General features: G+C 55.2%; 8 protein-coding genes across 8 annotated transcripts in view; 3 read left to right on the plus strand and 5 right to left on the minus strand.

The window, feature by feature from the left end:
• Positions 1-401, minus strand: part of BO82DRAFT_327063 (cupin domain-containing protein) — a gene marked incomplete at both ends in the record, with an annotated part of 829 nt that extends 428 nt beyond the window's left edge. Inside the window, 2 exons of the mRNA XM_025632941.1 lie at positions 26-151; positions 208-401. Of these exons, the coding sequence (XP_025495686.1) occupies positions 26-151; positions 208-401 (320 nt within the window). The remainder of the gene's footprint in view (positions 1-25; positions 152-207) is intronic.
• Positions 402-1,351: 950 nt separating this feature from the next.
• Positions 1,352-3,328, minus strand: BO82DRAFT_422283 (cytochrome P450; the record flags this gene model as incomplete). The annotated part of the gene is made up of 6 exons (XM_025640197.1): positions 1,352-1,811; positions 1,894-2,267; positions 2,326-2,484; positions 2,554-2,589; positions 2,649-2,891; positions 2,954-3,328. 6 exons carry the CDS (start codon positions 3,326-3,328, stop codon positions 1,352-1,354), a joined length of 1,647 nt encoding a protein of 548 aa, XP_025495687.1.
• A 439-nt stretch (positions 3,329-3,767) lies between these two features.
• On the plus strand, positions 3,768-5,218 carry BO82DRAFT_380625 (NAD(P)-binding protein). Its single transcript, XM_025637773.1, has 7 exons — positions 3,768-3,847; positions 3,905-4,126; positions 4,186-4,367; positions 4,443-4,519; positions 4,674-4,737; positions 4,811-5,007; positions 5,099-5,218. The coding sequence occupies exons 1-7, from the start codon at positions 3,813-3,815 to the stop codon at positions 5,174-5,176; spliced, it is 855 nt and encodes a 284-aa protein (XP_025495688.1). The 5' UTR covers positions 3,768-3,812; the 3' UTR covers positions 5,177-5,218.
• A 716-nt stretch (positions 5,219-5,934) lies between these two features.
• BO82DRAFT_242486 (cupin domain-containing protein) lies at positions 5,935-6,572 on the minus strand (the record flags this gene model as incomplete). The annotated part of the gene is made up of 2 exons (XM_025630803.1): positions 5,935-6,258; positions 6,348-6,572. Coding segments are annotated over 2 exons (549 nt in total), but the record flags the coding sequence as incomplete, so codon positions are not given.
• Positions 6,573-7,155: 583 nt separating this feature from the next.
• Positions 7,156-8,505, minus strand: BO82DRAFT_162051 (SDR family NAD(P)-dependent oxidoreductase). The gene is made up of 4 exons (XM_025630261.1): positions 8,249-8,505; positions 7,938-8,185; positions 7,587-7,869; positions 7,156-7,513 (listed from the first exon to the last, which is right to left on the minus strand). Exons 1-4 carry the CDS (start codon positions 8,283-8,285, stop codon positions 7,257-7,259), a joined length of 825 nt encoding a protein of 274 aa, XP_025495690.1. The 5' UTR covers positions 8,286-8,505; the 3' UTR covers positions 7,156-7,256.
• A 440-nt stretch (positions 8,506-8,945) lies between these two features.
• Positions 8,946-16,484, plus strand: BO82DRAFT_327069 (type I polyketide synthase; the record flags this gene model as incomplete). Its single annotated transcript, XM_025632942.1, has 7 exons — positions 8,946-9,727; positions 9,790-10,000; positions 10,064-10,187; positions 10,259-13,248; positions 13,316-13,528; positions 13,583-15,181; positions 15,255-16,484. The coding sequence occupies exons 1-7, from the start codon at positions 9,090-9,092 to the stop codon at positions 16,482-16,484; spliced, it is 7,005 nt and encodes a 2,334-aa protein (XP_025495691.1). The 5' UTR covers positions 8,946-9,089.
• Positions 16,485-17,476: 992 nt separating this feature from the next.
• Positions 17,477-18,416, plus strand: BO82DRAFT_429019 (GNAT family N-acetyltransferase). The gene is made up of 2 exons (XM_025640493.1): positions 17,477-17,951; positions 18,066-18,416. The coding sequence occupies exons 1-2, from the start codon at positions 17,522-17,524 to the stop codon at positions 18,326-18,328; spliced, it is 693 nt and encodes a 230-aa protein (XP_025495692.1). The 5' UTR covers positions 17,477-17,521; the 3' UTR covers positions 18,329-18,416.
• A 141-nt stretch (positions 18,417-18,557) lies between these two features.
• BO82DRAFT_327070 (YoaK family protein) lies at positions 18,558-19,840 on the minus strand (the record flags this gene model as incomplete). Its single annotated transcript, XM_025632943.1, has 2 exons — positions 19,631-19,840; positions 18,558-19,563 (listed from the first exon to the last, which is right to left on the minus strand). The coding sequence occupies exon 2, from the start codon at positions 19,458-19,460 to the stop codon at positions 18,558-18,560; it is 903 nt and encodes a 300-aa protein (XP_025495693.1). The 5' UTR covers positions 19,461-19,563; positions 19,631-19,840.
• Positions 19,841-20,142: the final 302 nt, after the last annotated feature.

Raw genomic sequence — 20,142 nt, forward strand, 5'->3', positions numbered from 1 at the left:
GGGGGGGGGGGAAGAAACAACTCACCGCGTGCCCGCCGGAACACGCACGATGCCATCCGCTTTCGTCAGGACGTGCTCGGTTTCGTTCTTGTAGATGCCCAGCACCCCTTGTTGGACTTGGAAGTATTCGGTTTGGCGGAGGTGGATGTGTCTGAGAGTATCAACAAACAGATTCAATTGCATGAAGGGAGAAGGGGGGGGCCTCACAGCTGCGGCCCCGAGAGCCCCTTCCTGGCGATCGGGTTGTCAATGTAATGCGTCTCCTGCACCACCCAGCGATTACCCTCTTGCAAGAACTCGAACCGCGCGGCGTCGTTCGCCGCCAGGATGGCGGGTTCATGGGAGGTATCCGTCCGGAGGAGCGGCCGCGGCGAGAGCCAGAGTTGCCAGCTTCGAACCATAATCCTTGCCTGTGCTGAGTCCGCCTGAGAACTGACTGCTGGTGCTGCTGAGGTATACAATCGTGACTGCCTCGGGGCGATTCTTCTTATCTCCTGTCCCTCCCAGGCGCATTATGCGGAGATGGTGGAGATAATCTGAGGTGGGGGGGGTAAAAGAGAGCTGCAACAATCGCACCACCCAGGTAACGTGCGTGCCGTAGATTGCCAGACGGAGTACTCCGTAGAAGCTGCAGACAGCTGTGATGCCTCGTTTCTGGCATCATGATCATTCGTTGTCTCGTCTCGCCGGGATGCAGTCCCGATGAAGATGGTTTCCCGAGTCTGCGTGCGGGGTGAGGTGGGGTGGGGCTTGTCGTTATCGATCAGTTTACAACAAAAGTCGGGATAATACTCAGCTTATGAAAACGAGAACCAAGTAAATTGGGGGCGGGGTCTGTGCTGAGACGTGCCAAAACTAAAATCTGACCGCAAAAAGTTGCTGGTTGCCATTGACAGATGCTTATCTGCAGTGGCGTTGCGGGCTACTCCACACCGGCATTGCGTCCTGTGGATCCCACACCATGAATGGATGGAGGGGTGAACTGGTGAAGAATCCAATCTCCACTCTGCATTCGACATACTTCGGATCGGGTTTTGGCTCGTGGTCTGAGCTCCAGCCGTATTATGCCCGTGTCTTACAGAACGTGCAGAGTTGTGCAGCTCGTGTCGCTCCTGACTAGTGCGACAGCTGCAGGATGGCCGACTCGCGATTATGCAGGTGAGACTGCAGTATCGAACACGAGGGCACACGCGGAATGTTTAGCACTAACTTATATTGCTAGGCAGATAGACTAGATGGTCCCCAACCGGGCAATGAGGCATTTCCCCAAACGGCACAACACTCATGCTACCTAGTATCCAGGATGTTTCCCAACACTTTGACGCACCCCCAATCAAGATGTCAGGTCGTATCAGATAGTTTCCACCTCATCCTTCCAGATCAACCCCTCGGGGACAGCCTTCCACTGACCCGCCTCGTCCAACATGGGCCGGACCTTCTCCCACTCTTCCCGGACGCGTTGGGCCTTCTCCCCACTCCGCGGGACGATATTCACTGGAAAGGGCTTAGGCATCGTCATGAAGCCGTCCACCAGCTCAGCCTGGTCGGGAACCACCTCCCGCGTGGTGACTGGGTCGACGACCCTCTTGAAGTCGAACGCCCACAGCAGCCGCGAGATGGCGAGGTACATCGACCGGTCCGCGATGTGCATGCCTTGGCAGCGGCGGCGGCCGGCCCCGAAGACGAAGTGATCGCGTTGGAGCACGTTGGCGTTGGTGGCCGCCTCTGCGGAGGTCTGGTGGTCGTCGATATAGCGCATTGGGTCGAACTGGCGAGGATTGGGATACCGGTCGGGGTCGGAGTGTAGCGCCCTGTTATTCCCCCCAGGCCAAGCATTTAGCTCCTCTCGGTGCTCCCCAATTTCACGAGACAAGGCGGGACAGTAGAACCTACCACACGTTCACAATGACCGTCGCCCCCTTGGGGATCCGATACCCGAGATACGCATCCTCCTGGGTCGTGGCGTGCGGAATCCCCAGCAGAAAGCCGGGCATCCAGCGGAGGGTCTCCTTCGCGCAGGCGCGGATGTAGGGCAAATCCGGCACGTCGTTGAGATCGGGCAGTCGGTCGCCGCAGACCCGGTCCAGCTCCGCCTGCGCCGCCCGCGCCACTTCCGGGAAGATCACCATCGCCTGCACAAAGCCCACCAGGATGCTGGCCGTCGTTTCGGACCCCGCCTGCAGCAGCGCCCCGCTGATGTAGGCGGCCAGGTCGTCGGAGAAGTTCTCGGTCTGTTGCATGCGGACCAGGTCGACGCAGACACAGGGCTAGAGGGTCCATCTGTAAGAGTGGGAAGGAGTGCATAGGCTGGGAGGGAAGGCATACCTTGGCCGTGCCATCCTGGAGTTTTCGTTTGGCGTCCAGATAGAAATCTCGGAACAACTGGCACTCCTGGCGGTGCAACTCTCTCGCTTCCTGGACTAGCGGCAGCATGAACTCCGGTAGGGATCGGAGGATGGGGAACAGATCTAGCAAGCTCGCGGTCTGGATGGAAAAGGTGGGAGGATTAGCTTAGCGATCGACTGGACAGTTGCGAGCATATGCAGGCCATACCTTGGACGTGGTGATCTCGGAATTCCGATCGAAGATCTACACCGGCCGAGTTAGCCTGCCTGTCCGCGGTTGTAAATTTTGAGGGACCAAAATACATCAAAGGTTTGCTTGAACTTCGGATCCTCAATCGTGGTGGTCCGAAACCCAAAGGCCATCTGCGTCGTCAACGAGCCGGAATAGCGGCGGATGTGATTGATGAAATGCGCCGGCGCCTCCAGCATGCTCTGCAGCATGGCCCGGTTTTCCAGGTCCTGATACGGGACATAGGTGCGCGCTGCGGCAACGTTGAGGATGCGATGCGCGAGCTGTCGAACGGTCTTCCACGTCGCGCCATCGTCCTGTGCCATGACAGATCGATGAGCACAATGCCCAACAGGTGAAAGAGGCGGGGAGCACACACCATGAACAGTACTCTCAATCCACCGCTCAGCACGTCTTGAGCCATGTAGCTCTCTGGCCGGGAGGAGTAGATTGCCCCGCGGCGGTCGAGGAGATCCTTGACTGCTTGGGCGGAGTTGAGCACAATCACGGGACGCGTCCCGAGCACGAGCGAGTAGATAGCACCGTATTCGCGACTCCATTTCTCGAACTGGAGGTGAATTTTCTGGGAGGGGATCTGGTGCAGGTTGCCCAAGATCGGGAGCGTAGGCGGGCCTGGGGGCAAATCTTTAGGTCGTCGGCCGATTTTTCGCAGTTTCCAGACCCCGCTGAGGAACACCGCAAAGACAAGAGTGTAAAGTGTCTTGCTGAGATCGAAATACGTATTCACGCTCATGGTGAAGTAGCCTGGTGGTGTGTGATGGTTAGTTACGCCTGTTTGAACAACAGCACCAGATATGTTCGAATATGTTGTGCAATATATTGGGTGTACTTGTGCTGAGTGGGGTTCTTGGAATGAGACCTATGAGCGGAAAATTACGGGTGGAAAGCGAGAAGAACACGAGGAAGAAAGATAAGACAGACTGTGATGCAAGTCCTCAGGAAATGGCCTAGTCTAGAAGAATCCAAAAGAAAAGTCACGGCATGGGTGGTGAGATTCTGAGTACAAGCCCGAAGCCCCGCTCAGGCCTAGTTAGGGTTGCATGAAGCCTCAAGAAACGCCACGGGGTGAATTCCGGGATCCCCCTCTGTCGAGTTCCCATGGTAAGACACTTCAAAAGGCCGTTCCTACCATACTCCAGACCACATTGATCCCAGCTCTGGTCCCTATTCTTCGTGATAAACTCTCAGAAACATTGCTTCCCTCAGGACCTACCACCATGTCACGAACCCAGAAGTTCGCACTTGTCACCGGGTAACCTCTAATCTCTCCATTACTTGTCTCACCCCAGGCTCACCGGTTCACATGTAGATGCGGCCAGGGAGGAATTGGCGAAGCATTGGTGACCGAATATGCTCGCCGCGGCATTCACCCCATTGCTACTGTTCTCCCCAATGAGTCGAGCGAACATCTGTCTGCCAAGGGCATCACCTTCTTTCCCCTCGATGTGACGATCGAGGAGTCAGTGGTCGAGCTCAAAGCCCGCATCCGGGACCTCACGGGCGGATACCTCGACATTCTGGTGAATTGCGCGTACGTGAACCCAGCTGGGCGCCAGCCGGCTGACTGACTGACGGATGACACATGAACAGGGGAATTGCGTATACGATGACGGCCATCGACACCGACGTCGGTGCCGTGCAACGCATGTTCGATGTGAACCTCTTTGGCCCGATGCGGATGGTGCACCACTTTCACGACCTCATTATCCCCGCCAAGGGAACAATCGTCAACATTGGCTCGATTGGTGGCATAGTTCCTTACTTGTATGGAGGTAAGGCGGTTAACTCTCCAGCCCTAGTGTTTTCCATTTGCATTCTCGACCCACTCACCACGAGAGAGAGAGCAGCATCGTATAATGCCACCAAGGCTGGCCTTCATCACTGGTCCAATACCCTGCGGGTCGAAATGGCCCCCTTTGAGTACGTCAGCCCCCTCTCCCCTCCACCGTTCCTTTGGAACCATTCAGTAATTGAGTTTTCGGCTCCAGCGTTCGAGTCATCACAGTACGTTTCTTCTCCCCGCCCCTTTCCAGTTTGTCAACCCCCACTAGGGCATTATATCCATTGAAATCAAACAGGTGATTTCCGGCGAGGTGTATACCAACATCCTGAAAAATGACGCGCATCGACAACTCCCAGAAGGTAATTTCCTGATCTCATATCCTTATGCTTTCGGGGTTGTCTTCAATGGCTGACGGAGGGTGGTTCGGAACAGGCTCCTACTACAGCCCTCTAGCGGAAGAATTCCGGCAACACGTCACCAGAACTCCCTCTGGGGCGACGGATCGATTCCAGTATGCCTCCAAGGTGGTTGGGGAGAGTCTGCGCTCCAGTCCTTCCGCCTGGTTCTGGACGGGGAGTTCGACAGGGCTGATCCGCTGTTTGGATACATTTGCCTGGCGGACGATTTGGGTAAGCCCTAACTCTTCCAACGTTCCTTTGGCCCCCTCCCCCAGCTCAATTAGTGCTGTGCTGATTGTATCCTCTCCCCTCCCCCGCACAGGACTGGATGTTCTGGAGGATGTTCAACCTGGGCAAGCTGCATCGATCTCACGCTGCGCTGGGTAAGAAACAAGTTTAGTTTAGTTTAGCTTAGCTTGATGCAGAGTCGGACTTGACCGGGGCCCGCTGAGGGAGTTGGGGGAGGGGGGGGGGCCGTTAGGATCCAAGTGGACGGCTCGGCTAAGGTGGGGTTGTTGGAGGGGGTCGGAGGGATTTGCCCGCCTAGACTAGACTAGATTATTGACAGTTTGACACATGTGAGATTTGATAACCGCTAGTAACTAACTACAGTAGATAGTATGACTGGCGATAGCCTTTAGTCTATCCGGTAAGCGAGCTTGGCCACTGATCCTCCTGCATCCCTGAAGATGTACTTCGTATAGAGTACTGTAGTATAAGATCAACCAATTTCTGACTGGAACTTCCTGAGCAGGTATAGCGTGGCGGCGTCCCCGCTAGTACAGTACCTTGTAGTTATAGGAGGGGTTATATTCTATACAAATTACTTCGAACATGCGCCCTCTGTAATGCCTCTAACCACCTACACTAATTCATGACCGCATGAAGTATGCATCCTACCAGCAAGGAAACAGCATGAGTCATGTTAGGAACCATTATCAATCATTCACAACTTACGTCAGCAAAACTGGGCAAAAATGCCTAAGCGAGCAGATGAAACTTCTAGTACGGACAGTAAACCATGTAAAATCCTTCTAGTCCATTGTTCAAGTAAAATCTGACATGAACTCATCCAACGATCCAACACCCCCATCTCCAAACCGGAGCACCTCTACTTGCTTCTAACATACTATCCCCATCGCAAACCTAACGACCCTCATAATCCTTCGCCAAAGTTCCCAGATACCCCTCCAACTGCTTCCCGCCCGCAAACACCGGGTTAACATCCAACAAGATAAACAGCATCCGTCCAGGCAGCGTCCCGTTGCCCGTAACGTTGATCCACTTGTGCGCCGTCGCGCGGTTGACGCAGGTATCGCCGGGGCGCATGAGCCGCTCCTCGCCCGAGTCCAGCACCAGCTTGAAGACGCCCTCGATCACGACCCCGTAGTCGAGGCTGACGGCGCGGTGGAGGGGGGACTCCACTCCCGGGGCGAAGTCGATGAGTCGGGCGACGGTGCCATTGTGGACGTGGATTCCTGGCTGTTTGTGGGCGGTTTCGTTAGTGGAGTTCTACTACCTTGCGAGTAAAGATGCCCGGGAAAGGAAAGGGGGGGGAACGCGGCTCGAACCTCATTTGCGCGGGCGTACTTGATATCGACATCATCGTTGAGCTCCACGGGACTCTGGTTAGTCGAGTAGATGATGTTGCCGATGGCTTGCTGCTCGCCCAGGACCCGGTGGTGGTCCCCATTGTCGGTGGCCAGGAAGACGGACTGGCCTTGCGCGTCGTGGCCGGTGATGTGCCGCACGACGCGGCTCAGGCCGGTGACTGGGAACTCCGTGGTCACGTAGCCTACGCCGCCGGGGTAGGTGTTGTCAGAAAAGATGTTCTTATCGGTGGTCATGATGATTGTGGGAAGTTGGGTGGAAGAAAAGAGGGAGTTTGATGGAGGAGTTGCTTGAGTGTGAGTGTGGTTGAGGAGATGTAGATGGGAGGTACAGTACGGATTGTCGGCAACCGCTCGTTGCTTTTATATACCTTTCCCTGTACAAGTCCATGGCGTAAGGGTTATCTCGCAGCTTGCTGCTTCCTCGATACGAGCATCGTCTTCGTCTCCGAGGGTTCACTCGATGCTCCTCTCCGTGCCGGAATCACACGGAAACAAAAACCTACGTCTCTGACCATTTGCCAGTTGTGGAGCAGTCTATCACAATGCATGTACGGAGTAGTCGTGAGGGGGAATATGCCGGATTTCCCACCAACTACTGCAGTGGGGGTACTCGCGAGCCGCTTACCTGTATCTGACATGCAGCTGGAACGGCCTATCTGCAGCTAAACGGCGACCAGGACGTGCATGTTGAAGGATCTACGACGGAGTAGCGGATGAGGCCGCAGCTTTTAGTGCTTACTCTGGATCCAAAGTCCCTGTCTGCAACGTCGCAGCAGAAAGTAATTCACTAACGCGGAGAAAAAGGCCAAGGTATGCACAGTCGGAGGTGTCTGATTGATCAATCCGGATCATGCAGACTCCAATGCCTTAGCGCGAAGCCGTCAAGGTCGTCCCGCCATCCACTATCAGGTCGCTTCCAGTGATGTAGCTCGAACGGGGGCTGCACAGGAAGATCACCGCGTCGGCCACTTCCTCGGGGTGGGCAATGCGTCCCATGGGGACCGCCGCCTTGATGAAATCGGCCAGCCCGTCCACCCCCGCCACAGCCTCCTGGACCATCGGGGTATCCACCCATGATGGACACACGCAATTCACCCGGATGCCATGATCCACATTGTCCAGAGCTAAGAAACGCATGTCAGCGCGGCTCCAGGCCAAAGGGTGAAAACACGCGAAGGTATGCGGGCAATAACCCACCTGCGTTCTTGCTCAATCCCAGGACTGCATGCTTGGATGCCGTGTAGGGCAGGACGCCCGGTGCCGCAACCTTGGAGGAAGCAGAGCCCAGATTGACAATCGCCCCGCGGGTTTCGCCGCGATTGGTCGCCGACGATGAAGAATTCGTGACGGGCTCCTGGCTTCGCATCACGGCCGAGACCTCGCGAGTAACGAGAAACGTGCCGATGGTGTTCACCTCAATGAAGCGCTTGATATCAGCCAACGAGAGGCTGACGATGTCGGTCCCTTGTTGAACGCCAATCTGTCACGGCACGCAATCAATTAACTCAATGTGCAGAAGGAAAGTTTCAACGAAGGGTGGCGACAAACCCCTGCGCAATTGACACAATAGTCGATGCGGCCGAAGGCCTGTACCGCCTTATCAACGGCACGCTTGACCGAATCCTCCTTCGTGATATCGACCTGGATGGCTTCGGCGCGAAACTTGGGGTTGGAAGCCACTGGAACGCACTGAGCGCCCACGGTCTCGGCGGCGGACACATCTAGATCGGCAACAATAACGCCAGCCGCACCTTCTTTGGCAAACAGCAGAGCACAGGCCTTGCCTATCCCACTTCCTATCGCAACGGTCAGCATTGGTTCGGAGGGATTTCATATCAGATAGCTTCTTGTGCGCTTACCCCCGCCAACAACGAGTGCGTAGCCAGTAGTCTCCATGCTGCTAGAATAGGCGTGCAAGTGGGGTCAATACAGGTGGTGTACGGTTGAGGAAAATCTCTCGCCACGGAGGGTGTTGACAGGGTCAATTTATGTCTCCAAGTGGGCTGCTATTTGTCATGATAAGCTTATGGGTGTACTTTTGCTACCCCAACGGGAAGATGCCTGATGTGGTTGCCCCCTTCCCTCCGATACGAGACAAAGTAATTGGTAGTGATCATGCAGAATGCTGATGACCGAGCAAGCGGAATCACTACCCTGGCATGAATGTAGTCTCGTCGGACTGAGAATCCTATTCGCTGACGCGGAATTGGGTCCCATCTACTGCAACGTCGTGAAGTATATAAAGCTGGGACGAAACGAGGAGATGAGGGCTGTAGTGACCGGATACTCTCCTCTCTTCTTTCTTTCTTTCATCATCTTCTTCTGAGACTCGATACCATGTCTGATTCTGAGCCTGTCATGGTGGGATTTCCCACCACCCCCAGTACCATGTCAGATCCTACTCCCGACGGCACTGAAACCCAAGACCGTCGGCCCTGTGATGGGGATGATAGTGCCATGGAGTCTCTCCAGGCCGACCCCCCATGTATCATTGGAATGGGTATGGCGTCTTTCAATCCCACCTGAAAGTTTATAGCACTAACCCTGTGGTCAACAGCGTGCCGCCTTCCAGGAGACATCCGCTCCCCCTCTGATCTGTGGGATTTCCTCGTCGAAGAGAAGTCCGGCCAAGGCCCTGTGCCTGCCGAGCGATATAACATCAAGGGCTATTACCACCCAGATGGACATCGCAGTGGCGGCATGGACGTTCCCGGCGGGTATTTTATCAACGAGGACGTCCGCCAGTTCGAGAACAGCTTCTTCGGTATCAATAACCTAGAGGCGACTTATATGGATCCGCAGCAACGAAAGTTACTGGAGGTAGTATACGAGTGCCTCGAAAGTGCCGGCACCAGCATGAAGAGCATCTCTGGTTCGAATACCGGTGTCTTCGTCGGTAATTTCTCAGTCGACTACCAGCCCATGCAGACCCGGGATCCAGATTACCTGCACCGGTATACGTCCACCGGTTCCGGCGCTACCATTATGTCGAATCGTATCAGTCATGTGTTCAATCTTCACGGACCGAGCTTCACGCTGGATACGGCATGCTCCTCATCGGTCTATGCGCTGCACCAAGCTTTGACGGCGATGAAGATCGGAGACTGCGACAGCTGTATCGTGGCCAGTGCCAACTTGATCATGTCCCCCGAATTGCACATCGGTGCGGCTAAGGGTGGGGTACTGTCCCCCACAGGCACCTGCCACACCTTCGATGCTTCAGCCGATGGCTATGGCCGTGCAGAGGGTGTAAACGCCATTTACATCAAGCGTCTATCGGCTGCGCTCAGAGATGGTAACCCGGTGCGAGCAGTGATCCGGGGGAGTGCAATCAATGCGTAAGTAATCGTACTGTCCACAGAGCCCGACAACACAGGATGGCTGATAAAAAGGTATCCAGCAATGGAAAGACTCCCGGCATCTCATTGCCCAGCCGTGAGCTTCAGGAGACAGTAATGCGGAAGGCATACCAGAACGCGGGTCTAGACTTTGCCAGCACAGACTATGTTGAGTGTCATGGCACCGGTACGCCTGTTGGTGATCCAATTGAGGTTGATGCAGTGGGACGGTGCTTCTCCCCACGTCCGGAAGTTCAACTCCTAATCGGATCCGTAAGACTCCCCAGCGACTGAATCCTGATTGCGTGATATATTGTCTGACTGATTTGAACATAGGTCAAAACCAACGTGGGACACAGCGAAGCTGCAAGTGGCCTTACGTCAGTCCTGAAAGTCGCCATGGCATTCGAGAACGCCAAAATCCCACCGTCGCGAGGCGTGGTCAAGTTGAATCCCAAGCGTGAGCATCCCCACATCGGCCCCAACCCTGACCGCACGAAGCTGACTCACTCTGATTCCAATGTGCTATAGTCATCCTAGAGGAGCGGAACCTCAAGATCGCAACCAAGGTGGAGGAGTGGCCACGGGCACTACGCAGAGCCAGTGTCAATTCTTTCGGCTACGGAGGCGCGAATGCCCACGTTATTCTGGAGTCCATCCAGAGTTACCTGGGCGACAATTATCGGGAACAGATCAGAAGCATTTCGGGCCCATCGGTGTCTGAGACTCCGCAGCTGCTTGTGTTGCCTGTGTCTGCGTCTTCGATCTCGTCTCTCGAAGCGCGCATGAAGGGTGTAGCCCGGGCTGTTGCACAGAATCCGGGTCAAGAAGCACTTGCAAATCTGGCATACACGCTTACCAAGGGTAGAGACCACCTACAGTATCGCAGCTTCCACATCGCCAGCGCGGATGGTAAACTGAACCCTGGAGAAGACGCAGCGACACCCGGCAGGTCAGACAAGGGGTTTCCTTTTGCCTTCGTTTTCACTGGCCAGGGCGCGCAGTATGCCGGCATGGCAAAAGAGCTTTTGCTCCAGAGTGAACATTTCCGAGCTACGATTCATGGTCTGGATCGTGTGCTCCAGCGACTACCGGTCCCGTACGCCCCGAACTGGACCATTGCGCAGACTTTGCTCAATGACGACCCCAAAACAAGCGATATCAACAAGGTTACCCACAGCCAACCTATTTGCACCGCTATCCAGATAGGAATAATCGAGTTGCTGCGCAGTTGGGGCGTGCAGCCCGCGGCCGTTGTCGGTCACTCGTCCGGAGAAATTGCTGCAGCTTACGCAGCAGGACTGCTGTCTTCCACCCAGGCCATTCTGGTAGCGTACTATCGTGGATACGCCGTCGGAAAGTTGCAGACAAAGGGATCGATGATGGCCGCTGGCATAGGAGCCGAGGCGGCTAAACAATTGATCAAAAGTCAAGGGTTGGAGACCCAGGTTCAGGTTGCCTGTGTCAATGCACCAGAGAGCGTAACCCTCAGCGGCTCATCTGAGGCAGTTGATGCCATCCATGAGGAGCTTCAGGCCCAGAAGAAGTTTGCCCGCAAGCTCGACACGGGAGGACGGGCTTATCACTCTCACATGATGAAGGAGGTCGGTCCCCTATACGAGGAGCTCCTCGCCGATTTGCTCACCCTGCCGGGTGACGATAAGCAGGAAAGTCCTGTTAGTGGTTCTGAGGTGAAGATGTATTCATCTGTCGGTCATGACCCGACAGAGCTGCGCGTGTTAGATCGCAATAGCACCAGAGCCACCAACATGGCGGCCTACTGGCGGGAAAACTTGGAGCAACCGGTTCAATTCAACTCCGCCCTGGCGACACTGGCTGCCGGAGGAAAGCGACACTTGATAGAGATTGGCCCTCATTCGACCCTGAAAGGACCGATACAGCAAATCCGGACAGCAATGGGACTTGATCAGAATTCACTTCCTTATTCCGCTACGCTGGTACGGAAGGTCGATGCCGACTTGAGTCTGAAGCAACTGGCTGGCACTTTGTATGCCGCTGGCCATGCCCTCAATTGGGATAACGTCGATGGCCTACCGCGGTCTGGCTTAGAGGCCGTGCATTCACTTCCGCCTTACCAGTGGGACTATTCGAGTGGTCTTCGCTGGAGCGAGCCTCGTGCCAGCGTCGAGATTCGGAACAGGAAGCATTTGCGTCACGAACTTTTGGGAACACTGGCTCTCACCGGCAATAACATCGACTTTACCTGGCGCAATTCACTGCGGCTGAGTGAGATGCCCTGGATACAGGATCATATGCTCGAGGGGCAGGTGGTCTTCCCTGCAACTGGATACATTGCCACTGCCATTGAGGCTGTCTCTCGGATTACTGGAGTCAAAGATAGGTCGAACAAGTCTAACGTAGCCTTCCATATCCGCAACATGAATATCAGCGCTGCTCTTGTGGTTCCCGAAGAGAATGACCCCGCAGCCAAGGATCTCGAGCTTCATACCACTATGTCTCTGCGCAAGTCATCAACGGCAAACACATCCGCTTATTGGTATGATTTCTCTATCACATCCTGGGCTGCAGGGCAGACCACAGTTCACTGCACCGGAAGTATCCGTCTGGCGGAACCCAGAACTGGGGCCGGGAAGGGCAGCGTGACTGTCAAAGACGACAAAGGGTTTGAGGCTTGGGCAATGACGCGGTGGTACTCCAAATGGAGGCAGGAAGGCCTTTGCTTTGGTCCGCAGTTTCAGTCTCTGACAAGCCTCCGAACGGACAGCGCACGAACTCGGAACGAGGCCATCAGTGTTACACATTTGGATCCCCCAAACACTGAACACAAAGAGGAATACCCTGTGCACCCAATCACGCTCGACGCTTGCATCCAGGCAGCTATTTTGGGAGGCACTGCAGGACGGCTGTCCTCGCTGAAAGCATACCTCCCTGTGTTCATCGCAGATTGTCAAATCCAACCACCGCAGGAACCTCTCCCTGGCAGCGAGGTCGAAATCCACGCACGCTCGGTCGAAACGGGTTTCAATAGCCGAAAGGTGGACAGCACTTTGTGGGATGCCCGTGGGGCGCCGATCGTTGAATTCACCGACGTGCGCATGTCACTATATACCGGCAAGAGTGGATCTCAGACCCAGCCTGAAAGCAACTCTCCTCTGGATTTATACCTGCAGCGTCAGCCCACATTGCGGGTGCACTGGAAGCCTGACATGCTGCGACTAGCCCCGAATGCTGACAGCCAGCTCCGACGTTATATCACCAGCTTTGTGCATCGTCAGGCGCCAGATATTCAGGACGACGAGAGTCTGGGCATCATCGGTGCCCTTATCGATCTGGTCGGACATAAGTTCCCACGCATGCGTGTCTTGGAGCTCGGTGGTGATCAGCTCGGATACAAAGCTCAACATTGGTTGCAAATCCTAGACAAAGGCACCGCGTTTGCGCGCTGTCGATCGTGGCATGCCGGGTCTGTCGACGAGGACGGATATTTCACAATCCAAGACAACATTGACGGACCTTTCGAGGTCCTCATCCTTCCAGGCGTGGGTTCCCACTCTCCTCCGAATCATAAACTTACATTGTGGCTGACCGCTATTGTCTGATGATTAGCTTACCAGTTCTAAACAGCAATGGATTCAAGCTGCCGAGCCGATTTTGTCGTCACTCTCCGACCAGGGAGTGATCATAACGAGAAATTCGGACGAGGCGGTGGAAGCATTGGCGAAGGCAGGGTTCACCCTGTTTGATGTTGGAAAGCAGATTCTGTTCGCGACGCGTCCAGCTGCGACGAGCAATCTCAAGGGCCGTAATGGATTCATCGTGGTAAGTCTGGGATGGTTCGCCCTCGTCGCTGATGATATACTGATAGTCAGCCAGATTCCGCAAAACCCAGCCCCGGCAGTGACTAGCTTCGCCAACAGCCTATCTGAGTTTCTCACGACCAAGGCTACTCTTAGTGCCGTGAAAATCGTCCCCATCGACCAAATTCAGACCGTCGGGCTCACCGAAAAGGATATCTGCGTGTCGTTGTTGGAAGCCACGCGAGAATACCTGGCTACGATGAGCCCGCAGCAGATGGACTGGCTGCGTGTCATGACTGATGTGGCAACCGATCTTTTATGGGTGACCGGGGCCAACATGCTCAGCAGTCAGCCTGACCCCAACCTTACCCTAGCCAACGGTCTGTCGCGCGCGTTGATGCTCGAACAGCCGGCTCTACGGTACTCTGTCCTCGACCTCGGATCTTTCCAGTCGCTGGAGTCCCTTGATCACGTTGAACGGGCCTGTGAGAACGTCGTGCAGGCCCTAGTCACCCGTCAGACTGCCGACGATTGTGAGTTCATTCAAGTCGATGGTCTTCTCTACGTCAGCCGCTTTGGGCCAGACTTCGGCGTCAACGCGGCATTCCGGCGGCGACTGGACCCGGAAGCTCCGATAGAGAAGGAGACTTTGGAAGCTGCCAAGCCAGCACAGCTCTCTATTGGCCGTGCGGGAGTGATGGACTCTATGCATTTCCAACAGCTGGCGCCCAAGACCACCGCTCCTGCCGCGGGCTACGTGGATATCGCCGTCAAAGCTGTCGGCTTGAATGCCAAGGACGTATATGCCATCAACGGTCGTGTTGACACCCGGGATAAGACGACAGCACTTGATTTCGCAGGTGTCATCACTGCAGTTGGGCCTAATGTGCGACACCTCAAGGTGGGTGATCGCGCTGTGGCATGGATGCCCAGTCATTTCCGCACAACCGAGCGTGTGCCCGCAGGCGCCGTCCACCGGCTACTCGACCACGAGGAACTTACTGTAGTTCCCACGCTATTGACCGTCTATGGCACGGCCTTATACGCATTGCATGACCGCGCGCATATCCGTGCGGGTGAATCCATTTTGATTCATGCCGGCTCCGGGGGGGTTGGCATTGCGGCCATCACGCTGGCCCAACAGCTTGGCGCCATCGTTTATACCACGGTTGGCTCGCCCGCGAAGCGGGATTACCTCATTCGCGAGTTAGGAGTGCCAGCCTCTCATATCTTCAATTCGCGAGATGGGTCGTTCGTCCCTGCCATCAGGGATGCCACTGGAGGCCGTGGAGTCGACATCGTGCTTAATTCGTTGGTAGGAGACCTCATGCACGAGAGTTGGGACTGTCTCGCTGAGTTCGGTCGCTTTGTCGAAATCGGCAAGCGGGAACTTCTCGACGCTGGCAAATTGGATATGCGCGTTTTCCTCCGCAACGTCACCTTCACAGCCTTCGATTTGTCGGAACTCTTCTATGCCAAAGATTCATGGAACCGATCCATCTGGGATCGTCTCATGGCAGAAACGATGACGTTATACCGTGAAGGGAAGATCCAGCCTCCTCCATTGAAAGTCTTTGATATCACCGAGGTGGCGCAAGCATACCGTTTCTTTGCGAATAAAGACCGTGTCGGTAAGGTGGTCATTTCGATGGAAAATGCTAAAGCCCGTGTTCCGGTAAGTAAACGCAGACACGTCCAATGGAAAAAGAAAAACACTATTCGAGCAAATTCACTAATGCACGATTCAGGTCATGCCCACTCTATACCGAACCACGTTTGATTCCGACAAGGTTTATCTTCTCATCGGCTGTCTAGGGGGGTTGGGTCGCAGTCTGAGTCGCTGGATGATGACGCGAGGAGCGCGACATTTTGTCTTCCTCGGTCGCTCCGGCTTGGACCGAAGCAGTGCTCAGCAGCTGGTTTCACGTCTCGAAGGGGCCGGGGCGCAAGTCTCCGTGGTGCGAGGAGACGTCAGCAAAGCTGCCGATGTCCAAGCCGCAGTGGCCGCCTGTGTAGCTTTGGGACGTTCCATCGGCGGCGTGGTGCAGGCGGCCATGGGCCTACACGAGGCTCTATTCACACGCATGCCCAACGAGGCCTGGCATACCGGTATCGATCCGAAATGGCAAGGCACCTGGAACTTGCATAATGCATTGGAAGGCCACGACGACCAGCTCGACTTCTTCCTCCTCACCTCTTCGGTTTCCGGCACTGTTGGTACGGCTACGGAGAGCAACTATTGCTCCGCCAATGGCTTCCTAGATGCTTTTGCCCGGTGGCGCCGCTCGCAGGGCAAATGTGCCGTCGCCGTCGGACTGGGCATGATCTCCGAGGTGGGATATTTGCATGAAAACCCCGACATCGAGGCACTCCTCCTGCGCAAGGGCATTCAGCCGCTCAACGAGGAGGAGTTCCTGCAGGTGCTCGACCTTGCCCTCGAGAGCGAGGCCGCGCATAAGCTGGATGAAGCCCATATGCTCACCGGGCTGGAACCGGCGGGCGTGCGCGAACTCAGCGCCCGCGGGTTCGACGTGACGAGTCATGGAGTGTTGGTGGAAGCGCGCGCGGGCATTTTGTCGGCTGCGCTACTGGCGGAGCAAGAGGTGCGCGCTGGGGGCTCGGGCGAGGCTCGGGGATCCGATCGCCAAGTGGTGACTTCGGCAGCCCCCTGGTTCAAAGAGCTTCCGTCAACCATGACGGGGACCTTTGCGTCCGAGGCAGATGCCGAGAGTCTGCTGGTTGCCATCGTCCGACTTTTGAAAAAGCGGTTCGCCAATCTGATTTTGATGCCCTTGGATCAGATTGATGATCAGAAGCCTTTGCCCGAATTTGGGGTAGACAGCATGATTGCTTCGGAGTTCCGGACTTGGTTCTGGACGGTTTTCCGGGTCGATATCCCATTCCTGGATATCATGAGTGTGAGGAAGAACCTGAGTCTGCTGGCTCAGTTTGTGGAAACAAAGCTACCACAGAACTGAGCGGCAGAGCTTGAGTATGCTGGATGTTGGGCTGGGTTTAATCACATCGTTGTGCGGAGCGGAGTGGAGTGGAGTGGAGTACATTGTTGTAGATTGCATTGCATTGCTCGACTCAGGCCGATGTTTCTGTAGGTAAGGGAAAGAACAAGACTGTCCTGCCGTGCTTTACCGCCTGCCTTTATCTATTCGATGCGAATCTATTTAATCTAAATCCTTATCGATGAAGCTGGATTTCTGCGCACATTAAGGATGTTCACTTCCAGATATTTGAAACTTTCACTCAAAGCACATTGACTAGGATGTTAAACACTGGTGAATGTTTTGGGATGCTTGCGACCAAGAACCAATTTATATATACTAGTTCCAATACCCATCAACAGATCACTTCCGCCTCTTTATATCTCTATCCTCTGGAAAGAATGCGTCCAAGACTACTGACAACAGTAAGTGTAATAAAATACTTGCGTCCAATATTGGAATAAGAGTTGGTTGAAAATCTTAAGTTCCAAGTCAATCACCTACTGGAACAGATTTCTGGATCACGGACTACTGTGGAAAATCAATAACTAGAAGCGAGTACCTAGCCATTGTCCGCCAACCCTCTTGTGGGTGAGGTACTGCTGATTGGCGGCTTTATCGGTGATGGAGGGCTTGGTTATCAGTTAAGTTCAGAAATAAGTAGTTCAAGTATATACTGCTCCAGGCTGTTATGAAAACAGCAGTATCTGTGTACGACAAGTAGATAATGCCTACCGTAACATATTCTAGTACAAGTCAAAAGAACGTGCCTTTCTACTTTGTGTCCGAATTAGTACCACTTTTCAACTTACTAGAACAGCCTAGAATACAAAGAAGTCTACTTTTTCTATTAGCTCCGACTGTAGCCTAAGTTTCACCACTCCATGAGTCATCGCCATCACTATGGCATGAATCATGTAAACACTTGAACCCCTCTTCTCATCCAGTACACAAATCCAAACCGTTATCCATAGAACCAAACCCTCCACTCACACAGCAGTGCAATTCACAATTCGAAAATGCCAGCCACCAATCCACCCGCACCCTTGGAAATCAAATACGCCCAAGCATCAAACCTAGGCACCCTCGTGGGCATCGAGATCCGCTCGTTCCCATCCTCCAATTACATGCGCAGCACATACAAGGGCTGCGATCCGCGGGCCGTCCACACCTTCAAGACCGTCTCCGCCCTCCAGTACTTCGCCAAACCTGAGTGCCATCTTCTGGCGGGGGTCTTGGGGGGTGGTGACATCATCGCGTACGGCCGATGGCATATCCCAGCTATTCATGGGCTCGAAAGAGCCGTGGACACCAATCTGAGCAGCGACGCGCAGGCGCAGATGCGGGATATGTGGGCGTACGCCCCGGAGTTGAATCGGGGGACCTACTCGTTGTACGAGGAGATGATACGGCGGAGTCGGGGTAGGCATCTCAGGAAGACTGATTTTGGTTCGTGCGCCTCTATTTCGCTACTCTACATGAACATCTAACGGTCTCCGCGTCAATTCATGATGCTGCTGTTTATGAGGAGTGAACAATACTGACTGCTAGAGATACGGCTAGTCCTGGAGCTACTGTGCGTCCTACCGGAGTACCAACGAATGGGAGTTGGCAGTGCGTTTCTCGAATGGGGCATCGAGAGAGCAGACGCCAGTAACGCCCGGATCTATCTGGAGGCGACGATGGAAGGGGTGCCCGCGTACTTGAAGCACGGGTGGAGGGTCGTCGAGGAGATACTGCTGGATTACACGGAGCGTGGTGGAGAGGGGAGTCAGAGGTTCGCGTTGATGATCCGGGAGCCTCGGGGAGTGGGTTTGCGTGAATGAGAATCAATCGCTTTACACAAAACATGCCTACTGTTAGATCATTAGCCTGTTTACATAGTCTACTCTAGATCGTCCTAGTCTCTTTAGCCCGTGAATGACATTCTCGTGATTCACCTGTTATCCGAACTCTGCAGCTATTGCACTGTACTGGATCGTTGTATCATGGAATATCTTGACCCTCTAAGCCGGTCCTCTCCACCCCCGTACACCTTCCCAAGCATCCCCAAATCTACTCCTCCAACCCACCAACCTTCTCCCCCCTCCAGCCCAGCCACGCCACCGTAATCAACGCCTTCAACACGACCGCCGTCCACAACGCCCCCTCCAAGCCGGCCTCACTCCTCGCCCAAGCCGCCCCGATCACCACCCCCACCAACAACCCCACCACCGCCCCGGCCCGCCTCCACTCATCCGGACTCCTCACCACCGCCACCAGCCTTTGCCCCTGCAACACCGGCGCGGAGAACAAATCACAGTAGATACTCGTCAGCACGACCGACGTCAACGCCGCGAACCCCAGCGCGCGACTCGCGACCGCCTGCCCGCTACTCTGCAGCGCCACGAGCGCCAACGGCACGGCGACCGTCCACTCCAGCCCATCCCCTTCCTTCTTACCGTCTGGCCGGTACACGCTGGTGATCGTCGCCGCGCCGGCGATACACAGCGTCTGGAGGGCGAACGACAACACCAACGCGCCCCGGGTTTTCGGGCTCCGGGACCAGCGGTGAATCGCGGCAAAGAGCACGCTGCCCGTGCAGAAGCTCCCGATCGAGAGGAGCGATTTCTGCCATCGGGTCGTGGGGTCCAGGCCTGCGAGGCCGAGCCCTGCGTATACGGTGTTGCCGGTTTGCATGGAGACGAAGGAGCCCCAGATGAAGACGGCCGTTGAGTCGAGGAGGCCGGTGATTGTGTAGCAGGTTAGGAGGAGGAGGTCGGTCCAGCGCTGAGAGAGGGGGGTGATGAGGTGGGTGTGCAGGCGGGTGAGCCGGGGGGAGGTGCTGGTTGTTGTTGGTGGTGCTGTTGGGGTGGTGGTGGTGTTGGTGTTGCCGGTGTTGCCGGTGCCGCCCAGGAGGGGGTCGCGTTCGTGCGCCGGGAATTCTTGGTAGGGCATTGTGGTTGGGTCATGCGGCATTTGCGGAGGGAGGAGGTTTGGGTGCTGTGGTGGTGGTTGTGGTGGTTGTGTTGGTGGTGGTGGCTGGGTGTACTGGGTGTTCGTAGAGGACGGAAGCTGGGGCCTGATGGTGGTCAGTGTTCTTGCCGGGTTGTGAGGTGGGAAGGGAAGAGGAAGGCCATTCACTGTACCGGAAGCCTGGAATTGAAATCGGGCGATGATATCAGATTCAGGGGTTTGTCGGGTCCTGGATTGTCGAGATTGGGGACAACTTGGAACATAGAATTATTTGTAGTCCAGCCAGACGCGCTGCGTCGCGCTTCGTTGACGTCGCGATGACCCTATGACGTCTCTGCTCCGCCCTATAGGGCTGTACCGTACTTGATATGCCTCTAATTCTGTAAGTTGAGCTTAGCTTGCTGGGCCGCCCAGGCTTAAACTGGTTCACGCGTACGCTGGGGTGCCGAGGGGTTCCGAGCAAGCAAAGGGAAAACGGGGCGGCCTCACATGGACCGACCAGAGCCACGGCGTCCGCCTGTCGTGCTGCCCCACCCTCCGAAAGGGGTCCTGCACACTGCAGCTCGGAAAAAAGAAATCAATGCTGGTTGAGTACTTTTATCGATTGATGAAGACGTTTACACTAGTAAGACCTAGAGACTCGTGCCCCCTGATTAATGGAAAGAGTGACAGCAAATACAACTAG

The sequence above is a fragment of the Aspergillus uvarum genome (assembly GCF_003184745.1).
Source record: "Aspergillus uvarum CBS 121591 unplaced genomic scaffold BO82scaffold_6, whole genome shotgun sequence".
Taxonomy (NCBI): domain Eukaryota; kingdom Fungi; phylum Ascomycota; class Eurotiomycetes; order Eurotiales; family Aspergillaceae; genus Aspergillus; species Aspergillus uvarum.

Bases quoted from the DNA above. Each gene is read 5' to 3' on its own strand.
- BO82DRAFT_162051 (XM_025630261.1), bottom strand. From the start codon at position 8,285: ATGGAGACTACTGGCTACGCACTCGTTGTTGGCGGGG. The intron at 8,186-8,248 runs GTAAGCGCACAA...CCGTTGCGATAG, and splicing joins CGCACTCGTTGTTGGCGGGG to GAAGTGGGATAGGCAAGGCC. The intron at 7,514-7,586 runs GTGGGTTATTGC...TGCGTTTCTTAG, and splicing joins GGGATTGAGCAAGAACGCAG to CTCTGGACAATGTGGATCAT.
- BO82DRAFT_429019 (XM_025640493.1), top strand. From the start codon at position 17,522: ATGCCAGCCACCAATCCACCCGCACCCTTGGAAATCAAATACGCCCAA. The intron at 17,952-18,065 runs GTTCGTGCGCCT...AGATACGGCTAG, and splicing joins TCTCAGGAAGACTGATTTTG to TCCTGGAGCTACTGTGCGTC.
- BO82DRAFT_380625 (XM_025637773.1), top strand. From the start codon at position 3,813: ATGTCACGAACCCAGAAGTTCGCACTTGTCACCGG. The intron at 3,848-3,904 runs GTAACCTCTAAT...GTTCACATGTAG, and splicing joins AAGTTCGCACTTGTCACCGG to ATGCGGCCAGGGAGGAATTG. The intron at 4,520-4,673 runs GTCAGCCCCCTC...GAAATCAAACAG, and splicing joins AAATGGCCCCCTTTGAGTAC to GTGATTTCCGGCGAGGTGTA.